At 36.6% G+C, this 22,640-nt stretch overlaps 2 protein-coding genes across 5 annotated transcripts; both read right to left on the reverse strand.

The window, feature by feature from the left end:
• Positions 1–6,248: 6,248 nt before the first annotated feature.
• LOC125220036 (Transducin/WD40 repeat-like superfamily protein) lies at positions 6,249–13,167 on the reverse strand. Of its 4 annotated transcripts, none has more exons than XM_089067710.1 (20): positions 13,012–13,167; positions 12,696–12,914; positions 12,155–12,263; positions 11,694–12,062; positions 11,548–11,603; positions 10,801–11,038; positions 10,674–10,729; positions 10,302–10,548; positions 10,042–10,205; positions 9,761–9,903; positions 9,575–9,676; positions 9,163–9,298; positions 8,903–8,989; positions 8,679–8,840; positions 8,202–8,549; positions 7,874–8,022; positions 7,669–7,790; positions 7,308–7,543; positions 6,998–7,174; positions 6,249–6,806 (listed from the first exon to the last, which is right to left on the reverse strand). In XM_089067710.1, the coding sequence occupies exons 1-20, from the start codon at positions 13,054–13,056 to the stop codon at positions 6,477–6,479; spliced, it is 3,495 nt and encodes a 1,164-aa protein (XP_088923836.1). In that variant the 5' UTR covers positions 13,057–13,167; the 3' UTR covers positions 6,249–6,476. The 4 variants fall into 4 exon arrangements, with proteins under 4 accessions (XP_088923836.1, XP_088923834.1, XP_047978107.2 ...); XM_089067708.1 differs by having other exon boundaries at positions 6,998–7,204; XM_048122150.2 differs by having other exon boundaries at positions 7,669–7,793.
• A 2,254-nt stretch (positions 13,168–15,421) lies between these two features.
• LOC125219107 (protein OCTOPUS-like) lies at positions 15,422–17,610 on the reverse strand. Its single transcript, XM_048120984.2, has one exon. It carries the CDS (start codon positions 17,482–17,484, stop codon positions 15,580–15,582), a length of 1,905 nt encoding a protein of 634 aa, XP_047976941.2. The 5' UTR covers positions 17,485–17,610; the 3' UTR covers positions 15,422–15,579.
• Between the last annotated feature and the right edge of the window lie 5,030 nt (positions 17,611–22,640).

Genomic DNA, 22,640 nt, shown 5'->3' on the forward strand with positions numbered 1-22,640 from the left:
AACAAATTGCTTCATTAATAATCAAATAAAATTACAAATCCTAAATATTCTAAATTTAAATATCACAAATATAAAAAAAATTAAAGATAAAACAAAGATCGATCAGCGCATCATAATGTTCAATCTTCTTAGTGACTATGTGAATCTTCTTAGTGACTATGTGCACCATGACATTGTGTATTTAAAGCCAATTCGGGGTCATAACCGACGTATCATTGGCTACCAGGTGGTCCATATGTTGGAGGCTCACAATAAGGTTAATGTTTTCAAAAGCCATCGAAATCCTATCAATAGACAGGTTGGGTGGGCTGGCACAATACTCGCACTTCCTAAGGAGATGGCCTTCACTCCCCTTTTCTCTTCATTGTTTTACTACCCGTCAGACTGCTCTGGTTGCCAAGCAATGACATGAAGGTATCGGGCTCCTCCTCTACCTGATTGAGGAAGCAGCTCCACTGCTCACGGAGTAGTCGCAGTGGTCGAAGTTTTGTTCTCTTCAACGCACCACTTCCAGCCTCTGACCCACTACTGAATTTGGGGCTCCTTTGGAGAAGTTGACAAACGTCGAAGAACTTAAAGACCTTCTCATCATTGAAGAAGACCTTATTCGGCTTCTGGGCAATGTCGGCCAAGTTGTGCCCGCTCGGCCACATCTTCTAGGTGTTGGCACTTGGCATAGATGCCGCCGCACTTTATCACGCCCTTTTTGAACCCGCGACCAGTGCTTCCTGAGCATTTCGTACTCATGCTCGATATAGCCTCTCGGCCTCTGAGCGTTGTACTTCTTAGTAACCCGGTCCTATAATATCTGGAACATCTAGTTGTTCTCGATAATAGGGTCCTCAGAAACATTGATATAGAACCTCGTCAACGCTATCGTTAGTTCGGAGGTATACTTTCCAGACCTCGCCTCGCTGGTCTTCTTACCCTGCCCCTTTTCCCCTTCCACAACTTGTTGTCGTCTCCATTTCACTTATTACATAGTCATAAGTGTTCACTCCCGCTATTTTGATAAATCTCACTCACCGCTTGTAAACCACCCCCACCTCTCCTCGCTTGTCGCAGCTTGCACCTCCACAACGGGCATTCCAAGAACCCACACCTCTTCCGGCGCCCGTCAGGATGCCCTGATGCATACATGGTCAAAATTATTTAGTTTTGTTTTCATTTTCTTTTATGAATCAGGATTTCCTAAAGTTTAAGCTATTCTGGTATTTATTTGCTTTCTTATTTAATTAGAATAAGTAGATGGAAATTTGTTCACTAATATTAATTGACTTTGATATTCTTTCCTTCTCCCAATTATGATTTCATTTCTAATTTATTTTCTTTAAGTTTTATTTATTTCTTATGTTAAGGATGCCTTTTGCCTATATAAAGACCTCATTGTTGGACTAAAAAGATATATACCTTTGATAATTAATATTGTATTGAGTTTTATCTCTCTCGAGTGCTCTCTTGAATTTTCAATTCATTTAGTTCTTTTATCCGACTTATCAAACGAATTTTTCACAATCATTTATGGTGTCATTCACTCCATATCACAATTTATGAACGGTTCATTCATACCCGTTGTGACGTCATTCATTAACCCTACCAGTCCACTGTATTCAATCCATCCATTCTGTTCTTAGTTGATTCTTCGTCAGTCTTCAGTTAAGCGATGTAGAATCATATCATGATCCTCCCCAAGCATCAAGTCAGTTGCTCATCCATCCCCAACCCGCCACAACATAGGGCGATGCCAATCCCCCCAATCCATTGGACTCGCGGCTCCCTCTCTTTCACTCTAATATGAATGCTCTAAGGGTCTCCACGCGTACGAGATAAAATCTAAATTCACAATTAATACTGCCAGTTTTGTAGTTAAACACAACAGCTAGAAATATCTATTTATTTTGTTATTCAACTAGATTTAGGAGTTGAATTCACCATTACCAGTATCCATGCATATTCCGATTTAATACGGAAACAATTCATAATATAATAGTTCTACAAAAAAGCTAAGAAATCTCTGTAAAACTCTACATATTTTTCGTGTCAAGTGAATTATTCTATGTTTTTAATTCTCTATAGTAGAGGAATAGAGTGTAACCGATTGAAAAATGAACTCTTATTTTCTCAAACATTGACAAAATGATTTGTTGGAGTATGTATATATACTCCCTCAGTCTTTAACAAATAGACAAACTTGTAAACGGTACGAATTTTAATGTGCAATTGACAAAGTAACAGAGGGATGAGAAAAAGTATAAGAGATAAGGGAAAAAGATATTGAAAGTGACATTAGTTACTTGTGGGGTTCACATTAATAGTGGTGTGTAATTGGTTAAAAACTTTTCATATTTAGACTTAGTCTAATTTTGAAGATGACCCAAAATGGTAAAACTAATCTATTTGTTAGGACGGATAGAGTATATTATTTCATAGGCATACAACTAACTATATATAGCTGATGATTAACATCATATATTCCACAGACCAAGACCACTACAGAAAAGTTAGTACCATTATACTCCATTATATATTATACCTTTAATTAGCCTATTAAATATAAATGATATAGTTAGTAATAAGATATGATAATGCACCTAAGACACATGCACAACCTCTAAATAAAAATGGATATTTATATATACTAGTGAAGGAATCCCAAGAATAAATATAAAGTTTGGCATGTTACTAAAGCCAGACAAAGGAACATAGCCAGTGAGAGATTTGTAGGAATATATTCTTGGGGATTGACAAATATTCCTAATTAACATATCTTTAGCCGATCACTTTGAATGTTTTCAAGGGTTGATTACAGCGTGATTCAAAATAAATAAGGAAAAAGGGCTTTTGCGGTGCTTACTTCTTTTCTTTTCGATTATAATACTATTGATATTGCATGAAAATCATCACTGTGTGAATTCCTAATAGTGAAGGATTTCGAAAAAGAGAAATGTGGAGTTATATGAGCCTTTAATTTGTTTTTTGTTCAAGACTTTTCTTTTCTTTTTCGATTTATAAAGTGATCATTGATGTGACGGATAAGAGAGATATAAATTGGTAGAATCATAGAAAAGACAATTCTTGGGTTCTTTTTTGCTGTGTTGTATTTTTGGTTGTGTTAATTGTATGACAATTCATTTACGTCTAACTTAAAACTAGGAGTATATTTTTGGTCCCTATATTTGCTACAATATTTTTATGGTCCTCATTTTTTGATATCTTCAGCTTTGGATATATTATTGGTGGAAGAAATTTTGCATTTTTTGAGCCAAATAAACTCATCAAATTAAATCCCCGATTTAATCAAATTTTGAACACTAGCAGAAAATAATAAGGGGCGAAAGAGTGAGTTTTGGGAGCGGGAATGGCCGACCGGGTCACACACGACACGACGTCTCCGGTGAGCGCCAATAACCGAAAATAACAACAGACGCATGCATTCTAGCTAAGTGTTTTGCTTAAGCTAATAAATAGTTTATTTGAGCCAAATAAACTCATCAAATTAAATCCCCGATTTAATCAAATTTTGAACACTAGCAGAAAATAATAAGGGGCGAAAGAGTGAGTTTTGGAAGCGGGAATGGCCGACCGGGTCACACACGACACGACGTCTCCGGTGAGCGCCAATAACCGAAAATAACGACAGACGCATGCATTCTAGCTAAGTGTTTTGCTTAAGCTAATAAATAGTTTATCTTTATAAGGGCGTCTTTGCGAGCCAGTGAAGGATTGGGGTAAGAGAAATGAGTTAAGGATTTATTAAGCGAACAGATGGGCTTTCCTAACCTACATTATTATAGTGGGATTTTGTACACTATTTTATGTGGGCAAATTGATCAAATGATTTTATGTTTCAAACACGTTTTACGTGAAATATATTCAGTAATGTTTTGTCTTGACATGTTTTGTTTTATTGGCTTGTTACGGACTCAATTCCCACATCAGTTGTGAGAACAACTGGTGTGGGGTATATAGACTAAATGAGATCTCTCTCCTAATAGGATAGTCTTTTGGGATCTGTTCTCATGTTTGGTATGCATGTATCAATTGATGTTTTTATTGAGAGCCCAAACGGCTCAGAGAGGTGACCGGGCAACGAACTCGTCGTGACCAACGAGTACGTTTGGAACCGACTCGAAGTGGTGGCCGGGCGAAAAATCCGCCGTGACCAACGTTGTTGTGACCAATGAGAACTCGGAATGGTGGCCCACGGAGTGATGGTCTGGCAAAAAACCAGCCGTGACCAACGAGGACGTTGGCCCTTAAAGGAGGGTCGAATGTTACAGACTCAATTCTTACATCGGTTGTGAGAACAACTGGTGTGAGTTATATAGACTAAATGGGCTCTCTCTCCTAACATGTTAGTCTTTTGGGATGTGTTCTCCTGATTGATCTGTATTAGGACTGTATATTTGTTTGGTTATGCCAAAATATATAGAATGGAAATCGAATTCAGGTCTTGCCAAGGGCTGCAAACCCTGCTCAAGTTAGTGTACACATACATATTTGCGACCGTGTATTACCTTTCGAGTTGACCGGTTTACTGAACTTGTGGAATGTGGCCACATGCTCGGTTCACGTATTGGTTCAGATATTGTATTTTATTGAAAAACGGTTGCAGCTGACTTTTATAAAGTGAAAATATTTTAGTGTACTTGGGCCTTTTTAAAGAGGAAAACTCTAAGTTCATTTATTGATTGGCTTGACAAAGTTGTTTTTATAAAACGTTATTCCAGCATGTGCTCATTGAGTATATCAAGTACCAGCTCTGCATGTGTTTTAAAAAATGTGCAGATTGAGGTGGTGATGATCATGGTGGGTGTTGAGGCCGAGTGTATCCTTTGATTGTAATCCTCCTTTCTTCTTCGCTTCTCAGCTCATCCCCTAGTCGCGATCACCATGATTTCTATCCTTTGGAAGTGTAGTCGTGACATTATGAGCAAAAATGGCGGGTTGCATGATGAACGACAATGGCTGGAGGCCCAAAGACACAACGGTTGGGATGGCCAATAGTAAAGACAGTTAATTATAATGCAAAAAATAAAAGACACTAATACTTTAGAACCATATTGTATTGAATTGGATAATACTCCCCCCGTCCACAAAAAATCGTCCATGTGGACAACACGAGTTTTAATGAGAAATTGGTAAAGTAAGAGAGAGGGAGAAAAGGTGAGTAAAGTATGAAAGAACAACTTTCCATTTTAAAAAATGAGACTACTTTTAATGGACATCCCAAAATGACTAATAAGACTATTTTTCATGGACGAAAGGAGTAGTCTTTTAATTGTTACATGATCTTTTATTACTCTAACTTTAGTATGGAGGGAGAATTAAAACAAAAACTCGTGTTGTTTATGTCTATTTTTTTAGAATAGAGGGAGTATTAAATAAACTTAAAGGGTATTAATGTCACTTTTTATACGTAGTAGTTAAAACTAACAATTTTCTCTTCTCCATAAAATCACCTTAAAACTTTAAATTTACGTAACTCTCTTTATTTAAATTATTTTTTCGTAAAAAATATAGCAAATTAAAGGAAAGTTTATAACAATTCTAACGAGATATCAATTGCATATGTTGACGATGATCGGATGATAGAATTTTTATAATTTCTTTTCAATTTTCGTATATGTTGATAAGCAGATTTTATATCAATAAATGCATCAAAAAGTTTCAATATAATGCATGCACAATATCAATAAAACTATATTGAAGTTTTCATATACGTGTTGAAATATTTATATCATTGTGTTGATATTTTTAATATAGTATGTTGATATCAGAAAAACCACAAAAAATTACTCCATACGTCCCATTATAAGTGAAGTGAAACATTTCTTTTTATGTCCCACTATAAGTGAAACATTTCTTTTTATGTAAAAAAACATCACTCTATCTCTATCTTACTCTATCATCTCTCCTACCTTTGTGTCTACTTTTTCACAATGATACTTTGTTCTCCCTTTAACAACTAAACATCACTGCCTACAACCATGTGCCCAAAAGAAATGTGTCACATGTAATAGAACGGAGGGAGTATCATATATGACAGATTGACAATTTTACCACTTTATTAATAATTTATCTTCTACCTTTGGCCGCCATTAGAAGTCTCAATTTACCATTTTAGTTTGTCTGTCATTATAATTCCCGGTTCACTTTTACTATAAATAGTAGATAACTTATCACAATCGATTATAAAACTAATTTATTTAAATAGGTTCCACATTCCACTGTCTTTTTTCACTCACTTTCCTTTATTGAACAAAAATGACATTTTTATTCATAAAATTCCATCCCTAAATGAGTTATCTAACCTGCCAAACTTAAACTTAATATCTAATGGTATAGGACTGGTCTTAGCTAGGTATTTGAATATTACATGCAGTTTAACATGACCCATAGAACCTATTATTATACCGAGAAGTTAAAATTATTTAGACCTAGAAATCGATCATTATATTAAAGTCCTAAAGAAACTAGCTCGTCGAAATATCCACCTCATTTTTCTCCTGGGATGGGTGCAGTAATTTCGCTAGAGCCTCAACCTTTCTCTCTATTATATGAAGCTGTTGAAACCTCTTTGACTCCTCTCCAATATTTACAGTTGTTAGTTTGGAAAATGCCTGCAGTGCTTTCTCAGTTGCAGCTTCCAGATTATGCAATGCTTCTTCACACGACCTCACGATTTCCAATTCTCCCACTCTATCGACATCAAGTGCTTGCTTGCCTCCACTCTTCCAGATTCTCAAGTTCAACGATGAGTCACCCTCGTTGCCAACACCAGGGATGTCACTGGAACCGGCATCCTGTAGAGATTTACATGATCACGTTGATAGTGATTTTTCAATGCAGCATCGAAACAGTGCAGTTTTTAATGGCATTACTGAATAACAATCGACTAAGTTTTTGTTAACTTGTTCTAAAAGATTTTTTCACATTTTTATTTTTCCTGTTTTTGTTCATGCAGCTTCTCAAGTTTCTTTTTCATGTCACATACCTTATGGGAACATATGGATGAATTTTTTGGTAAAAAAGAGGAGTCAGTGTTTGGGGATCCACCAACGGAATCTTGAGCATGCATGCATAAAGAGCTCTTTCTTCCTTCAACATGTTCTCTTCGTACAAAAAATCCAGGAGGGTAGTTACTCCTGCTCATTGATTTTCCCCTTTTTGTCTGCAAGAAAAATGAAATTGTGGCACTTCGCTAACTTAGCCACAATCAGTGGAGGGAGAGAAAAGTGTAAGCATATCAGTGCTAGAAAGAGGGGTTTCCTCCTGTAAGATCATATGATTTTCTTATTTCAAACCTTCTGCTCTGCAGAGAAATTCTCAAAATTCATTTTGTAGATCTTTTGTTCTTCATCTGTGGCAGGAGAAAAGCTTGAACTGTCAGTCCAGAACTCATCTGCACAACCATTCTTGCACTTGTCCAAAGGTGCATCGTGTAAATTAGCTTGCTCGCTACTCCCAGAATTGGGTTCTGTAGGAGGATTTTCAATGCTGGTGCTTGGAGAAGAAAGCTTGATGCGCTTGTTAGTAGTCTCTGCACAGTAAAGAATTTAGTTCCTTCATGTAAATCATAATGCCCTTCGAAGACTCTTATCTGATCAAATGCATCTAGAGAAGGATATGACCTATTGACTACCAATGGTAGTGTAAGTATCTTACCCATACATCTGCTGTCTGTCGATGATCGCTGAATATTTAGGCCCTTCATCGTACAGGTTGCAGGGGAATCAAGTAAATCCATGCAAACAGTATGTATTGTTAACCATCGAGCGTTTGATGCCCTGCTACTCAACCAAACAAATAATGTTAGACTGCCTTATGAAAGCAGAATTACCCTTTAAAAGCAAATAAGTTGTCATCTCACTTGTAACTTTCTAAAGGACTTGGAGATAGACTGCTTTCTGTCTCCGAGAAATGTCTGGATAAGGTGCTAGAATAATGTTGGCCAACTTCTTCATTATCTTTAGACAGACTTTGTGATTGGTGACATACAAAATCTTGTTGTGAATCAACCTAAAGACACAATTCATAAGAAGTGAACTGCACTGTTATATAATTTCCATAAGCATGGTGAATTAGTGAAAATAATGTCCATTAATATAACTTTTTGCAAGGTGATTCAAACAAAATGATCCTTTTCGTCCAGAAGACACTTTTACAACAAAACAAAATGAAAGACGTAGATGTTCTACCTTTGATGAATTGGAGTTGTCCACAGGTACTGAATTTTCAGTAACTTGATGTTGTGCCCATTTAGGAAGTCGTGATACACTGAACCGAAATCCTGTTTTCTCCAGACTGGTTTCGTCTTGGTATAACGTGTCACTGGACCAGTGTTTAACATTTCCATTTGCAGGTTCTTCTTTGCTGCAGTCTTTTTGCAGGAGGTCAAATTGATTGGAGTTTATCTGATTAAAAGCCACAGGAATATTTATGCTTTCCTGTGGAAATTCACTAGAGATTCTCTTAGATCTTTGCAACATTTTTGAAGAAAGAAGAGCAGGGAGCTTCCAGACAAAGATACAGCCATCAGAACCAACCTGAAGTGAGTAAATTTCAGGAAAAGGGCAATAAAAACAGAGCACGACATTTGTCCTGTATAAGTATACAATATTGGAAAATATTGCAATGTCCGCTTCTTTTGCGAAGTTCGAGTAAAAATGACTTACAGAGACTAGATGCGAGCAGTCAGATAAAAAGATGACTCCTGTAATAAGACCACTGTGCCCTGTGGCTTGTGCAGCCATCTCCCCAGTTGCATAGTCATAGATGTAGATGCATCTATTAGAGTAAGCGCAGGCTAGATAACTGCCACTTCCATCGACCGCAACCTGTAGTCAACATCTAAGATAAGGATATCTGGATGGAACTTCTTAAAACTGTGAAGGCATACCTTTATTGGGTCACCAACGTCTCCATCGTGCTGAAACCATCTAATTAGTTTTCCGGATCGAATATCAAATGCATTTATCTTCTTATCCTGCAAGAATATGATGTGGCCAATATAATAGAACAATCTCACCAACTAATCGTGATAACAATTAATTGTATAAAAGTTAATGAATCCTGATAACAATGTTTATAAAGATCCGTGTTCCATTCATCATTTCAACAGAAAATCTGAAGATAAGGGACATCCTTCATAATTCTTACATCGCCAACTGTAACTGCTACATTCATTGGATGATCAACAGCCACATCGTTAATGATCCCATTAGCTGCAATTCTATGAAGGCAAGAAATTTTACATCCTGCATCACTGACATTCAGACTATGAAGAACCAGGGACCTACACCAGGAAACAAACAGAAATGTCAGTTGGACATACAAAAACAGAGCATTAACCTAAAGTTTATCTTTAGGTGTGCCGCAACCCACATGCAGCATATTACATAACATTACCATCCAACAGTTAATAAACATAACAGCAACCAGTTTCAGTTAACAAAACAATGATGTAGACTCCACAGTCCTTGTGCAAACATTCAAACCTACATGGAACACAAAGTAACTTTATGTAAATATCCTAGCCAATCAGAGGTCCAAAATCACTCAGATGACTCACCTATCAGCACTGCAACTGAGAATCTCACGACCACTTCGGCCAACCTTTGCTACAGTAATGCCAGATGAGTGGTAATCAATACTTCCTTGGAGATTAAAGTTCCTGGTTCATAGTATTAACGAACTCGCGTTCAGCTATTTTACCACTTGCAAAGAGTTTATAATGTAAAAACTAAAAAAAATTAACCTGGAAACATCAAAAAGATTGATAAGTCCATCCCGTCCTGCTGAGGTAAGAAAGAGGCGATTTTCTAAAGCTTCACTAGAAGGAAAATCATCCTTGCCTGCCAAGTTGAAACTCAAGGAAAGAACTTCTAGACTATGAGCATCCTACAAGTACCCACACACAAAGAAAGGTACGAGGCGAAGGATGAATATAAATCTTTTTAAATATAAAAAGTGAAATTATATTCTGGTAATATCATCTGCAATTTTGAATTTTGCAGATGAATGCAATCATATATGTACCTGAATGAACATATATTCAGAAGTGTGTAAATTAAAGATATGGATGTTTCCCTGGCAATCACCTGCTGCCAGGTGCTTTCCATCTGAACTAACTGCCATTGCTCTAAACCCGTGAGGGGAAATATCTTTTGCAACAGAGTCGCGTTCAAAGATGCCAGCACTCACTGCAGCATAGAAAAAGAGCAGACATGATGAATTCTTATGAGCAAAAGGAAAAGCTTAGATTGTTGGATCAAAAAAGGCAAGAAGTTAGAAACCACCTAAACACACGGCTCTACCAGGGCTATCACCCCCAGGATGAAACAACCTATTATCTGATGAGGCAGACTGAACAGTAAGATCCCACAACCGAATGATACCATCAGCTGAACATGTTGCGAAAGATAATCCACCAGAACAGCCTTTAGCAACACAATACAGAGATGGATCGTGCAGATTTTCACATGGAACATTTTTAACATCCCATATGCATCCACTATGTGAGACGAGCACACAACACCTGGTAGCCTGGATAAGATAGGATTCCGTTACTGCAATAAGTTCAAGATTGTGTCTTCAGGGATCAAAATTCAAAATTATTAATGAATAAATATTGGAGATAAGATTGAGAAAAATAAAAATATCGTAAGTACCTTGTGCACATCATTAATATTCCATACGTAAAGGCTATTGTCATTATAAACCACCACTGCAAAGTAAAAATATTGCTTAGCAGACTGCATTGAAAATTTTCAACAATAAAGAACCGTAGTAACTTGCCAAGCTTTTCAGAAGTCGAAAATTGACAAGCAATGGCATCTGGAAATGCAGGCAATGTTTGAAATTCAACTTGGCCGCTTTCTGCTTCACAGTCTATAGAACTGGACTCTTTGCATCTTTTGGTTTCAAGTCCACCAGCATATTCAAGAGAGCGGGAGGCAAATAGTTTTACAACTCCATTATTGCATGCACAAGCAACCAAATATGAGGATGCCGATATTGCATAACATTTCTCGACCTGAATTGAAACATAAAATGGGCTATATCACAAATGACTGTTGATCTCGTAGCTATTTTCCAAAATTGGTCTAAATTAATTAAAATCTGATCCAGAAATCCAGTTGTTCCAAAAAAGTGGTGGCAATGATAGATTCAGACATTCAGTTTCATAGTTGACATTGTATATGCATCAGTGCATGCAGTTTCGCTAATTAAATATAACAAACCCCCACGAGGAACCTCGTGGGAAAGTGAGTTATTTTTTTATGTGATAGCAAAGCACATGCTTGTAGCCTTGAATTGAAACAGGCTTTGTTTGACGATCCATCAGAAGGAGTTAACCACAGCACAGGTATACTTTTATTAGAAGAAATACTATAATAAGTTTCCAAAATGAGACAATAGACAATTCAAACAACCATTGTGCATCCATGATCCCACTATACACCGAGCATTTGATAATAATACATAGGTCAGCTCAAATTTTAAGAAGAATATACAGGAGTAACAGATGTATGATGTATCTACCTCTAACTCCACTGATTTATTGACCTGCAAGCCAGGAGATACCATGTATAAAGTCCCTGTTGATAAATACAAGTGGAGAAAATTTATCACTTAAAAATTTTACTTATCAGAAAAAAGTTTCTCATTGACTATAAGTTTGTTCTTGCCTTTATTGGTAACTGCATAGAAAGGAATTTGCTCAGCAGCCTGATTATAATTGGCACTACTGCTCTTACACCTCTGAGATGTAACAGCTACAAATGACAATTCCTTGGGACCAAGATCAACTTTCCTCAGAAAGGTTAGTGACACAGATCTAGTAGTCGTACGAGACACTGGTGACCACCGAACTCTCCAGAACTTTAGCTGATTCTTCTTAGCAGCAACAATGAACTTGCTATCTGTTGAGAACTCAATGGATGCAATAGGAGAAGAAACTGAAGATGATTTAACTCTTGCAGCTAAAACCTTATTTTGCCAATCCCAGAGACATATATATCCATCACGAGGTAATCCAGCAGAGACCACATATTTGCCTGTAATTATTGGTAGATGGTTCCATCAACAAATAATCCCGAGTGAATCAAACTTTCCAAGCATAAATATAGTACGATTAAATTCAACTAACCATCAGCAGACAGAGCAATGCATGCCACGCTGTATGTGTGGCATTTGAACTCGCATTTGAAGGCTAAGGTCTCACAATTCCATATCAGTACTGCAGGTTGCTGCCCTGACTGGAACACCAAATTAGATGCCAAACGTGAATATGAATTACTACTTGAGAAAAAATAAATCTATATTATAAAACATCTAAAAACTTTTTTCAGTGTGCAAATTCATTTCTTTAACAGAAAACAAGCTGACTAATAGTAGTATTATATTGCCATATTTGTTAGCAATGGTTAATAAATTGCTTCTCCACGCGCACGCTATCGAATGTACTTGCTGATATGTAGCTTTATAAAAAGCCTTAACTGAGCCAACATCAATTTCCAATCATATTCTAGTTTCTTTAATAATTAATATCCAAAAAAGGTATCCACGGTTGATAAAAAATCTAGTTAGGCGCAAAAACACAAGACAAATTCCAAGTGAGCTACCAAGTAGAAGAAATAAGGCACACGAAAAAAAACAAGGAAGGATGTGGCTAGAAACAGAGCTTATACCTCGCCTGCTGCAACGATACCTGCATTGCTCGATAAAGCCACGCAGCTCAATGGTTTTGGAACTCGATTCGGCGCAATTAAATGTGACTGAGTACCTGAAACTACATCGTACAGCACCACCACACAACCGGCAATATACGCGCATTTCGAACTCAAAACGCTCGACGACAATCCGTTCCCATTTTTAATAGTTAAACCAATTACTTCCTCCAAAATCAGCTGCAAAAGACGGGGGCCGAACAAATCATTCAACTGATTTAGAAATTAAACAAACAAATAAAATCAAATAATGCCGAGGAGATTGGTTAATGCAAACATTTTGAGGCGCATTTGGTTTGCTTCGATTTCTGACTCGTTTCATGTTGTCCGGCGTTGAATCAATGAAAAGCCCTAGCAAGAATACAGTAGAACGGTGGAACCGTGGAAGTAAACTATGTATGGATTTGTATGTATTTGCGGAGAGAGAGGCGGGATATCAGTGTGAATAGAGAAAATCAATTGCATTCAAATTTAATTTTGAATTACTCTTTTTAAGTTATCAAACAATATTCCATTAACTTTTTCTACCACTTTTATTTATAAAATTAAACAATTTCTTAAAACTCGAGTAAGTAAAAAATGAGATATCTATTGATGAATGGAGGGAATAATCCTGCTCCGACATGTGGTGTTGTTGGGAGGAGGTAATGAGGCTGGGATAGGTTCGAGGCCACCAGAGGGGCCGAGGCCACGCCTGGGTGTGTTCGGCCCGACGTTGCACGCTCCCAGGAGCCGCACAGTTGCGGCCCGGCCTAACGCTGTTGGGCGCTCAGGCGAGACTAGGACCCCAATTCATTTTTTTTAAATTGTTTTTTTTTTGCCTATTTCAACTCCACGACATTTTCATTCCTTTTCTACATTATTCTTATGAATTTTTCGAAATATAATTGTTCGAAGTTTTCAAATTTTTAGGAATTATTCCCTCCGTCCCTAATAATTCGTCACCATTTGACTCGGCACGAATTTTAAGAAATGTAATAAAAAAATTGAGTTGAAAAAGTTGGTGGCATATGGGTCCCCTACTTTTATATATTAGTTTTATTTTATTATAAAATGTGAGTGTGAATGAGTTAGTGGAATGTAAGGTCCACTACCAAAAATGGTAAAAGTGAAAGGTGACATATTTTTAGGGACGAATGGAAAATGAAATAGACGACAAATTTTCAGAGACAAAGAAAGTATAATTTTTGAATTTTTAGGACTTGTAATTTTTAATTTATAAGGTTTGTAATTATTTTTTAAATTTCTAGAGTTTGTAATTTATAATTTTTGAATGAACAACAAATTTTTGAAATATAATTGTTCTACATTTTCAATTTTAAGAGTAAAATAGTTTGAAGTTGCGAATAATGCTAATTAATGTTTACGGCCTGAATTGGGCCTGGATGGAGCCTGCGGATTTGTGAGAGTTGTGGCCTGATGCATAAACTGAGGGGAATGATAACATGGAAGGACTTGGAGCCTGAATCCGGCAAGAAATTGTGGATGCCCTAAGAGCACTCCCAATGGAGGTGGCGAATTCTCGGCGATAAATCGCCGATTATCGCCGAATTATCGCCGGCCATTGTGGCGAAGTCGGCGATAATTCGGCGATAATGTTACCGTTGCTTCGCCGAGTGGCGATTTATCGCCGGATTATCGCCGAGCGATCGCCGGCCACTGTGGGCGACGCTCGGCGATAATCGGCGATTTTTAAAATTTTTTTTTTTTTTTTTGGCCGAACGGCTATTTTATCCCACCCCTATAAATATTTCATCCTCTTCCTCCATTCATCACCCACAAACTTCATTCACACAAATTTTCAATCTTTTTTCTCTCCATCTTTATTAAATGAGTTCTGATTCATCGTCTCAGGCGTTCATGGACATACACCAGAAGGAGGCCCATCAAGCACTACAACACGATATCATCGAAGAATTGTGGGCAAATAGAAACCGCGCCCACCGCCCTTGAATTTTTTTTTCTTTGAATTTTTTTTTTGATTTTTTATTTCCATTCGTGTACTTTTTTTTTTTTTAATTTTCTTCGTTGTAATGTGTACCCGTGTTTAATACAACGAACTTTATTACTATTTATTTGATTTATCTTTATAAATTAAATAAGCTAGCTTTATTATATATAAAAATAAAACAATTAAATTAGTGATGATGTAAAAATGAAATGTTGAGTTAGGGAGAAATAAGGGAGAAATAAGGGAGAAACCATTGTAGGGGTTGGCTAAAAACTGGGGATAAAATGTGATGCTGATGTGGCGCTGATGTGGCAGGAGTTAGGGAGAAATAAGGGAGAAATAAGGGAACTCCATTGGGAGTGCTCTAATAATGTCCTGACCATTACATTTTTATTCATCTATTCAACCATCAAGTCATCACATCTTTATTTTACCATGCAAGTTGCAACGTTCCAATTCATCAATCTCGCTGCTACACACGTGACATAACTTTCATTGGTGCAACAAGATTCAAGTTTTCGCCTACAAACACAATTTTGATAGTGTGACATCGTTTTACTCCGAAACTTTGGCTTTGTAGAAATCTACTTACAAAAGCAGACAACTCCAAAAGAAAGACAAGAGATTGTGATGTTTACTTTACAGGCCCTGATTAAATATCAAAGACAAGAACTAGGAACTAAATTAGTAGCCATATATATGATCTGAAATGACAATTATATGTAGGCAAGATCTGTTTCCACAAATGCAAACAAGAGTAGTCATTATTGAAACAACTCATAGTATTGTGATCACAGATTCACAATGCATTGCAAATAAAAAAAATATGTAGGGTAGGCTTATGTGATCACACAACAAATTGCAAATTGCCTTGAAGAATGAATGCAAAGCATCTCAGTAGAGGCGCAGCACACTTCTTGCAATTGGCTGTGAGTTTGTCGGCTTGATCTTTCCCGTCCCCCCTCTCCGACTCCCCCTCATAGGTGTCAAGTAAAACCGGAGGAGGCCGTTGTCAGCGTTTTGGGGCGAATATCTACCACTCCGATTCTTCTCCAACACCAACTCCTTCCTCTTCTTCCCGTTCCCATACATCTCCACGCTCGATTTCCTACCACTAGCAAATGGAGGAGCTCCACCATTTCTCCAGCTCACACTACTATTGCTTCTATACATATTCTTGTTGAATCTGCCTCCCCTCGTCTCCTGCCAAGACTCAGAGAGCGACCTCTCCACCCCGTTAACCCTCGTGTACTTGGCATCCTCCTCATCCCCATCCTTGTTCCCACCGCTGCGTCCCTGCATAAACCTCCATATCCTCCAACTCCACCTCCTAGACTTGTTTGTCGTCTCCTTTGCCTCAACCACAGACTTGATATCCCTCAATCCACTGCTCAGCTCAAACGTCTCCGACAGATCATCTCTCATCGAGTTTGAGTTTGAGTTCGAATCCACCAACACTTTTGCCACATGGAAGGAATCAGCAGTGGCAGGTGAAACCTTGGCATTATAGGCCATCTTATGCTCATCTATCTCAGCAACAACGCCCTTCCTAATCGAACTAGATCGATCAAGACTCTTCCTCCTCCTAGAGGAAGAAGAATCTAGATAATACTCCTTCGTCTGCGATGACCCCCCGGGCACACCTTCATCATCATCACCACACTTTTTAGTCGGCTCCTCCACCGGAATCTGCATATCAGGGCGTGCATCTTCCATCACAGAGACCATAGGCGCCATTCTCGGGAAACTCCTCCCAATGAGATGGCCATCCCAAGATGCACGAGGCTCCTCAAACGAGTATCGTGCATCGTCAAAGCTCATCCTCCCGGCATCAAGAGAAAACCTAGGATCGATGTCGCAAGATCTCCTCCCAAATCCATAATCAGCAATCTCAGACTGAGTCTCCCTAAACTGCCTCGAAATCGGCTTTTCGACAGGCAATGTAGCAAGGTTTTCGCCATTGCTCTGTTTTTTCACCTTGTGTTTCCTTCTCCAGTTATTCCATTTCTTGCTGAAAACAGATGCAGCAGCCCAGATTTTCCCTCCTGAGCTCTTCTTTTCCTGAGAATTGAGATCTATGTGATCCTTCATGGCCTTCAGATTACTCAGATCAAACACTTCCTCTACAATTTCACCGCTAGTTAAGCTTAACTCCACCGATTTTCTCGAACCCTCCAAATGGGAATCTTGAACAGGCCTAATCTCAGCTCCTTCGTCGTCCACGAGTGCAATACTTGTTCCCTCCTCTACAATTTGAGAATCTCTGAAACTTTCCCCATTTTGGACTTCTCCGACTACACAAGATTCGATTTTTTTGGTAATTTGATGGGTTTGATTGGACGAAAAAGAAGGAAGGGTGGAAGCAGAGGTTGGGTTGTTAGTGGGTTCGTGGAGCGAGAAGAGCGTGGAAAGAGAGCTTCTGGCTCTAACGTCGCAGGATTTTCTCTGAGGCTCGAAGGATAGCCCTAAAGCTTCATTCTTGGATGCGGAGAATGATTTGGAGCGGCGGAGTTCGGGGATGAAGGTGGTGGGTTTCAAGGGTTTGGGAGGCGGGGGAGGGGGGAAGTTGTTGGGCTTGGAGCTGGACGAGAAGAGGGACTTAATTGCGGCAGCGGCGGCTGAAGAGGGGCGGCGAGAGGAGGAAGGGGTGTTGGAGGTGGAGTTGTCGAGTGTGGTGAGGCGCTCGCAGAGGCAGGATGGGCAGAATCCGGTGAATTGCTCGATAGGGTGGAGATCGCAGCTGAAGGAAGACCGCGGCGGAGGTGGTGGTGCAGTTGGGTCTGCAGAAGTGGTATTCATATGGAGTGAGTGATCATGTTAATAACCTACGCCAGCATTGGCAACATCGCATTTGCACAATGTGTGTGATAATTCGAGAGAACCTCAAAATGTGACTGTGATTGGGATTGTGTCAAGTGTGAAGAGGGAGATTGGAATTAAAAGAAAGAGCCAACGAGGAGAGAGAGTAGTAGTCAATTCTCTTTCTACTTTACCTTTTCTTTTCCCCTTTGTGCTTTGCTACACATTACACTTCTTGATCTGTACAGTATTATGAGCGTTTTACCATTTAAATTACTGGAAATAATCAATTGCATTAGCATACTCCTATGATTTAAATTTTGTTCTTTGCAAGTTCATAAACAAAACAGCAAAATGGAGTAGTTTTGATTGTGTTCGTGGGAGTATTTCGATTTTCAGAGATTCCTGTCTGAAAGGAAAAGCAAAAGCACGCCACCATTTACACCTCACTTCTCTCTCAGAAATCTGAACGCGTTTGCATTCTCAAATCGCTTTCTCTACTTTTCCTTTTTTCCCCTTTATTTTGTTTCTCCCTTTTTTGCTTTTTCATGTTTGGCGCCATTTTTTCATCTTATGATTTTTTGCAAAAAATTTTGACTTCATTTTCTCCTTTCCTTTTTCCTGATTAGGGATTGGGGAAAATACCGAAATACTATTCATGATTAGGGATGGGGGAAAATACCGAAATACTGAAATACCAGCCTTATCGTACCGAAAAAAATACCGAAAATATCGAATTTTCGGTATACCGTAACTTCCGGTACGGTATGATACCTTACCGAAAGATTACGGTAAGGTAACGGTATGAATTTTCAAATACCGAGGTATACCGCTACATACCGAAATTTGGTATATACTACAAAAATATAAACACAATTATATATAAAATATATTTTATATATTTTTAAATTATAAAATATATTGTGAAATATAAATATAATTATGAATAAATTATTTTTAAAATTATAAAATATAAGTAATATTCTAAAAACTCTAATTTTCTAATTTAATTGATGCTGAAAGTCAGGTATACCGCAAAAGTATGGTATACCGAACTTCGGTACGGTATCGGTATGGAAATTCGTCATACCGAATATAAGGTATACTGAAGTTCGGTATCCGAAAACTTTGGTAAGGTAAAGGTATGACTTTTTCGCATATCGTATTTACGATACGGTATGCGGTATGGTGGTTTCGGTAAGGTATACCGTACCTACCCACCCCTATTCATGATTATGGAAAATATACTTTGCAAATGTAAATTGAAAGAACGAAAAATAACTAATTCACGAAACAGATCAGATTTGTAGTTTGGAATAGTAATTACATTAAACGGGTCGAAAAAATTAGAAATCTTTTTCTTAGTTTATCTATTTCTCATACAATTTTTAGATTTTAGAGAATATTTGAGTTGAATTGGCTGTACTATGTTTTGCAATTTGGGGCTTGGTGTTTCAATTTTATATATTCGTGTAATGTGGATTTTATTTTATTTATTTTAAATTTTTGTTAAACACGAGTATATGTGCAAAAGGAATGAAGGGTCTGTCTGGACATGTGTTATGTGTATGTCGAAATTGTATTTTCTGAAGAAAAAGAAATGACTCTGGCAGCCATTTTAGACATTGCATTTTGCTTTTATCCACTACAACCAAAATAATTGTATTAAATTAATTATATGACGCAGACGTAGTCTGGAAAGATAAATTAGATTAATTCCTAAACATTATAGGTTAGGATAGTGATCACTAATGGAGCCTCTATATAAATACAAATACTCACTTTTTTGGGTAACCACTAGTATTAATTACACCACATATACCTCATAATGAATGCATTCACGATCCTCTCCCGTCAATTTTTCTTTTACTACATATTTGTGAGAGATGCATAGCTTTGGACCTTCACGGGCTTCTCTCCATTACTCGATTTTATTTGGTTAGAATATTAGTATGTTTTTAATTTTTGCCACTACAAAGATCATATATACTGACAGGTACAATGACGGATCTAAATATGAAAATTATTGGATTCAACAATGTGAAGAAAGTCGTGACCAGCGTCAGAAAATAGAGATGATGTGGCGATCACCATTAACATTGGATGATAGATGAATAACAAAAATTAACCTTAATCCTATTAAACTATCACACTCGAAGTCAGATATAATTATAAAGACTAAATTTAATATAGTTTTACAAACAATAAACTTGGTATAACAGAATTCTTTACATTATCAATTCTCTGAAATTTTATAATATTAGACCACAATCCCATCAATCTTAGATCTCAAACCACACAATAATTTATCATTTTTGTTTAAGTTTTTTACTTGTCAACCAATTTTTTTTTTTTTTTGTAAAAGAAAATTTAAAAAGGTTAGATTTTAAACTACTAATAAATTGTATATATAGATGAAAATTAGTTTAGTTTTTGCCTCGAAATAATTTTGATTAGAAGAGTGAAGAAAAACTTTAATAAGTATGTACATATAGTTATAAACATGTTTTTTTTTTTATCTAGAATTAGTTATAAATTGACTGTCTGGTCCATACTTCATATAGCCGAATTATAAACTGTACTATGATCATTATTTATTTACCGTTTTGGGGAATATGATTATTTAATTCAAAAAGCTTATATAGCAAATTGCATAATTTAGACTTTAGAGCAAGTTGGTTTTTGTGTTTTAGACTTTTAGTGATCTGTGAAAGAAATAACCAAGAAATCAACCTCACGCGTGCGGCCCAATGTCACAAATTTATCCGCAGCCATTATGTCTAATAATTGTGTTTTATATTAAGGAGTAGGGGGTGTCGAAACGGGTACCCGCGGGTATCCGCACCCGACAAGTCGGGTACCCGCACCCGATTTCGCCCCCAATGTTAGTCCCGATACCCGTCCCGCACTGTGTCGGGTATAACCGATACCCGAGTCGGGTATCCCGCACCCGACGCCGTGATCACAATCATAATATTCGTATCCTGATTTATTCTCTATGATGTATGCCTCTAATTGCTACCATCATTTTGCTTATAAAGTGTCATAGTAATAGGAATTATTAGGAAAAATTCAATTTTGGAGTAAAAGTTTCGACAAAAGCACCAGTAAAATAAAAAAATTGCATATCGAATAATTAGCTTATTTGTTGTTAACATACAAACATGGTGGCTATGGCCACGCCAGTCTCTAGGCAATTTCAACATTTATCTTCTTTCATGATTAAAATTATAAAAACTAATTCATTCATATAGTTTTATTTTAACAAAAATTCAAGCAATCTAATTTTATTTTTTAACGCTCACCAAATAGTTTTTGGTAGTGATGGTTATGATTGATACCCTAATCACTCACAATGAAAGATCAATTAAAAAATCTAGTGTAATAATGTTTTATTTCATATTTCATATAAGAACTTTTAGCCTAATAAATCTGAATCCTAGGATTATCAACCTAATAAGCATGCCTAAACTAATAATTATATAGTTAATTAGGAATCCCAAGAAAGAATACATAGTGTTTGGCAATTGGCATGTTACTAAAGCTAGCCAATAAATAGCAATTGAGAGGTTAATAGTACTAATTTTTAGGGATTGACAAATATTCCAAACATAACTTTAAATGATCATGGTGAATGTCTCCGGACTCACTATCAAACAAGAAAATAAGCTTTTGATGCACCTCCTATCTTTTATTTTACATAAAATATTAATCTTGTAGTCCCTAATGAATTGCATGAAAATCATCACTCCCCTTTTGCTTTTTTTTTTTGTGTGTGTGTGTGTATAAAGTGATCATTGATCTAAGTGGGAGAGAGAGAACGGACCTACTTGTTATAGACTAAAATCAAATGCATCTCTTAATGAAGTTTTCATTATGTTTAATGGAATTGCATTTTCATTTCTCTCAATATTATTCTACCTAGATCAAAATGGGCCAAAATATGATGGGCCTGTATATTTGGTTGAGCGTATAATGTTTAAGTCATACTCTCAATGGCGGCTCTACCCATATGAATGCCCACATACAAAATTGGACTTCATCTAACGCTACACCAAAAGTTAAATTTTGTGGCCCAAATCAACCAAATATTCAGCTGACCTTCGTTTAATCAAGTAATTTGATTATTGGACGGTTAAATCTATTTTGTTACTAGTACAATAAATCTATTCGTTGCATTTCGTTATTGTAATAAAGATATATTTTCATACAAACTTTTAACACTAATATCCACATGCAACTTTTTATTTAAAGAAAGTCTAGTAATTCACCAATCCTTTGCATTTCGTTAATATAATAAAGGTATATATATGTTCATACGAACTTTAAATATATAATACCATCATTTTTTCATTTAAATGAAAGTCTAGTAATTTTCTAATCCATGACATATAAGTTTATATTCTTAATACTAGTATTAGATAAGAAACTTTCAGCGTTCATATTTTTGCAAATTAAAATAATCGTTTGTATTTTGTCACATACATACTTTTCTAAATTAAAGACTAACACGTGCTCTACATCCATCATGTTAAGTTTCAATATGTGGACTACTTTGTTACCGGTGATACTAACTCATGGCCTCTGAATGATAGGAACCAATCAACCACCGCATGTTTATTAATAGTACATGTTTATTAATATAAACAAGTTCGAATTAACCTATTCAAGTAGTGATTTGTTTACATAGAAGTTAGTTGGTGGAAGAAAAATAATTTTGGGATCGATTACACCTGATCAAAAAGGGATATTCCCTGTTATTTTGTTAATCAACTGATTGATATTTAGATTATAAATTATGATTTGAATATAAACCGAAATAATAATGTAACCAAATCATAAAAATTCACAATAACCAAATACTATCAATTTGTCAAATTACATTACCATATGATATTTATCATACTAGGGTTGCGTTAGTGTGCTAACTAATTTACAGTAATAACTAATAACTTTCAATTCTATGCGTTAAAATTATCAACACAAAGACATAATTATATCAATACAACATAATTATATCAATACAACATAAAAATTTTAAATATCAACACAAAGACATAAGTTTATCAACACAAGAATATTGATAAATTTATGTCTTTGTGTTGATATTTTTAACACACTAAATTGATATTAGTTATTGGTTATTACTATAAATT

The sequence above is a fragment of the Salvia hispanica genome, chromosome 1, assembly GCF_029641045.1.
Source record: "Salvia hispanica isolate PSC_SH4W2 chromosome 1, Shi_PSC_v1, whole genome shotgun sequence".
NCBI classification, from domain to species: Eukaryota; Viridiplantae; Streptophyta; class Magnoliopsida; order Lamiales; family Lamiaceae; genus Salvia; species Salvia hispanica.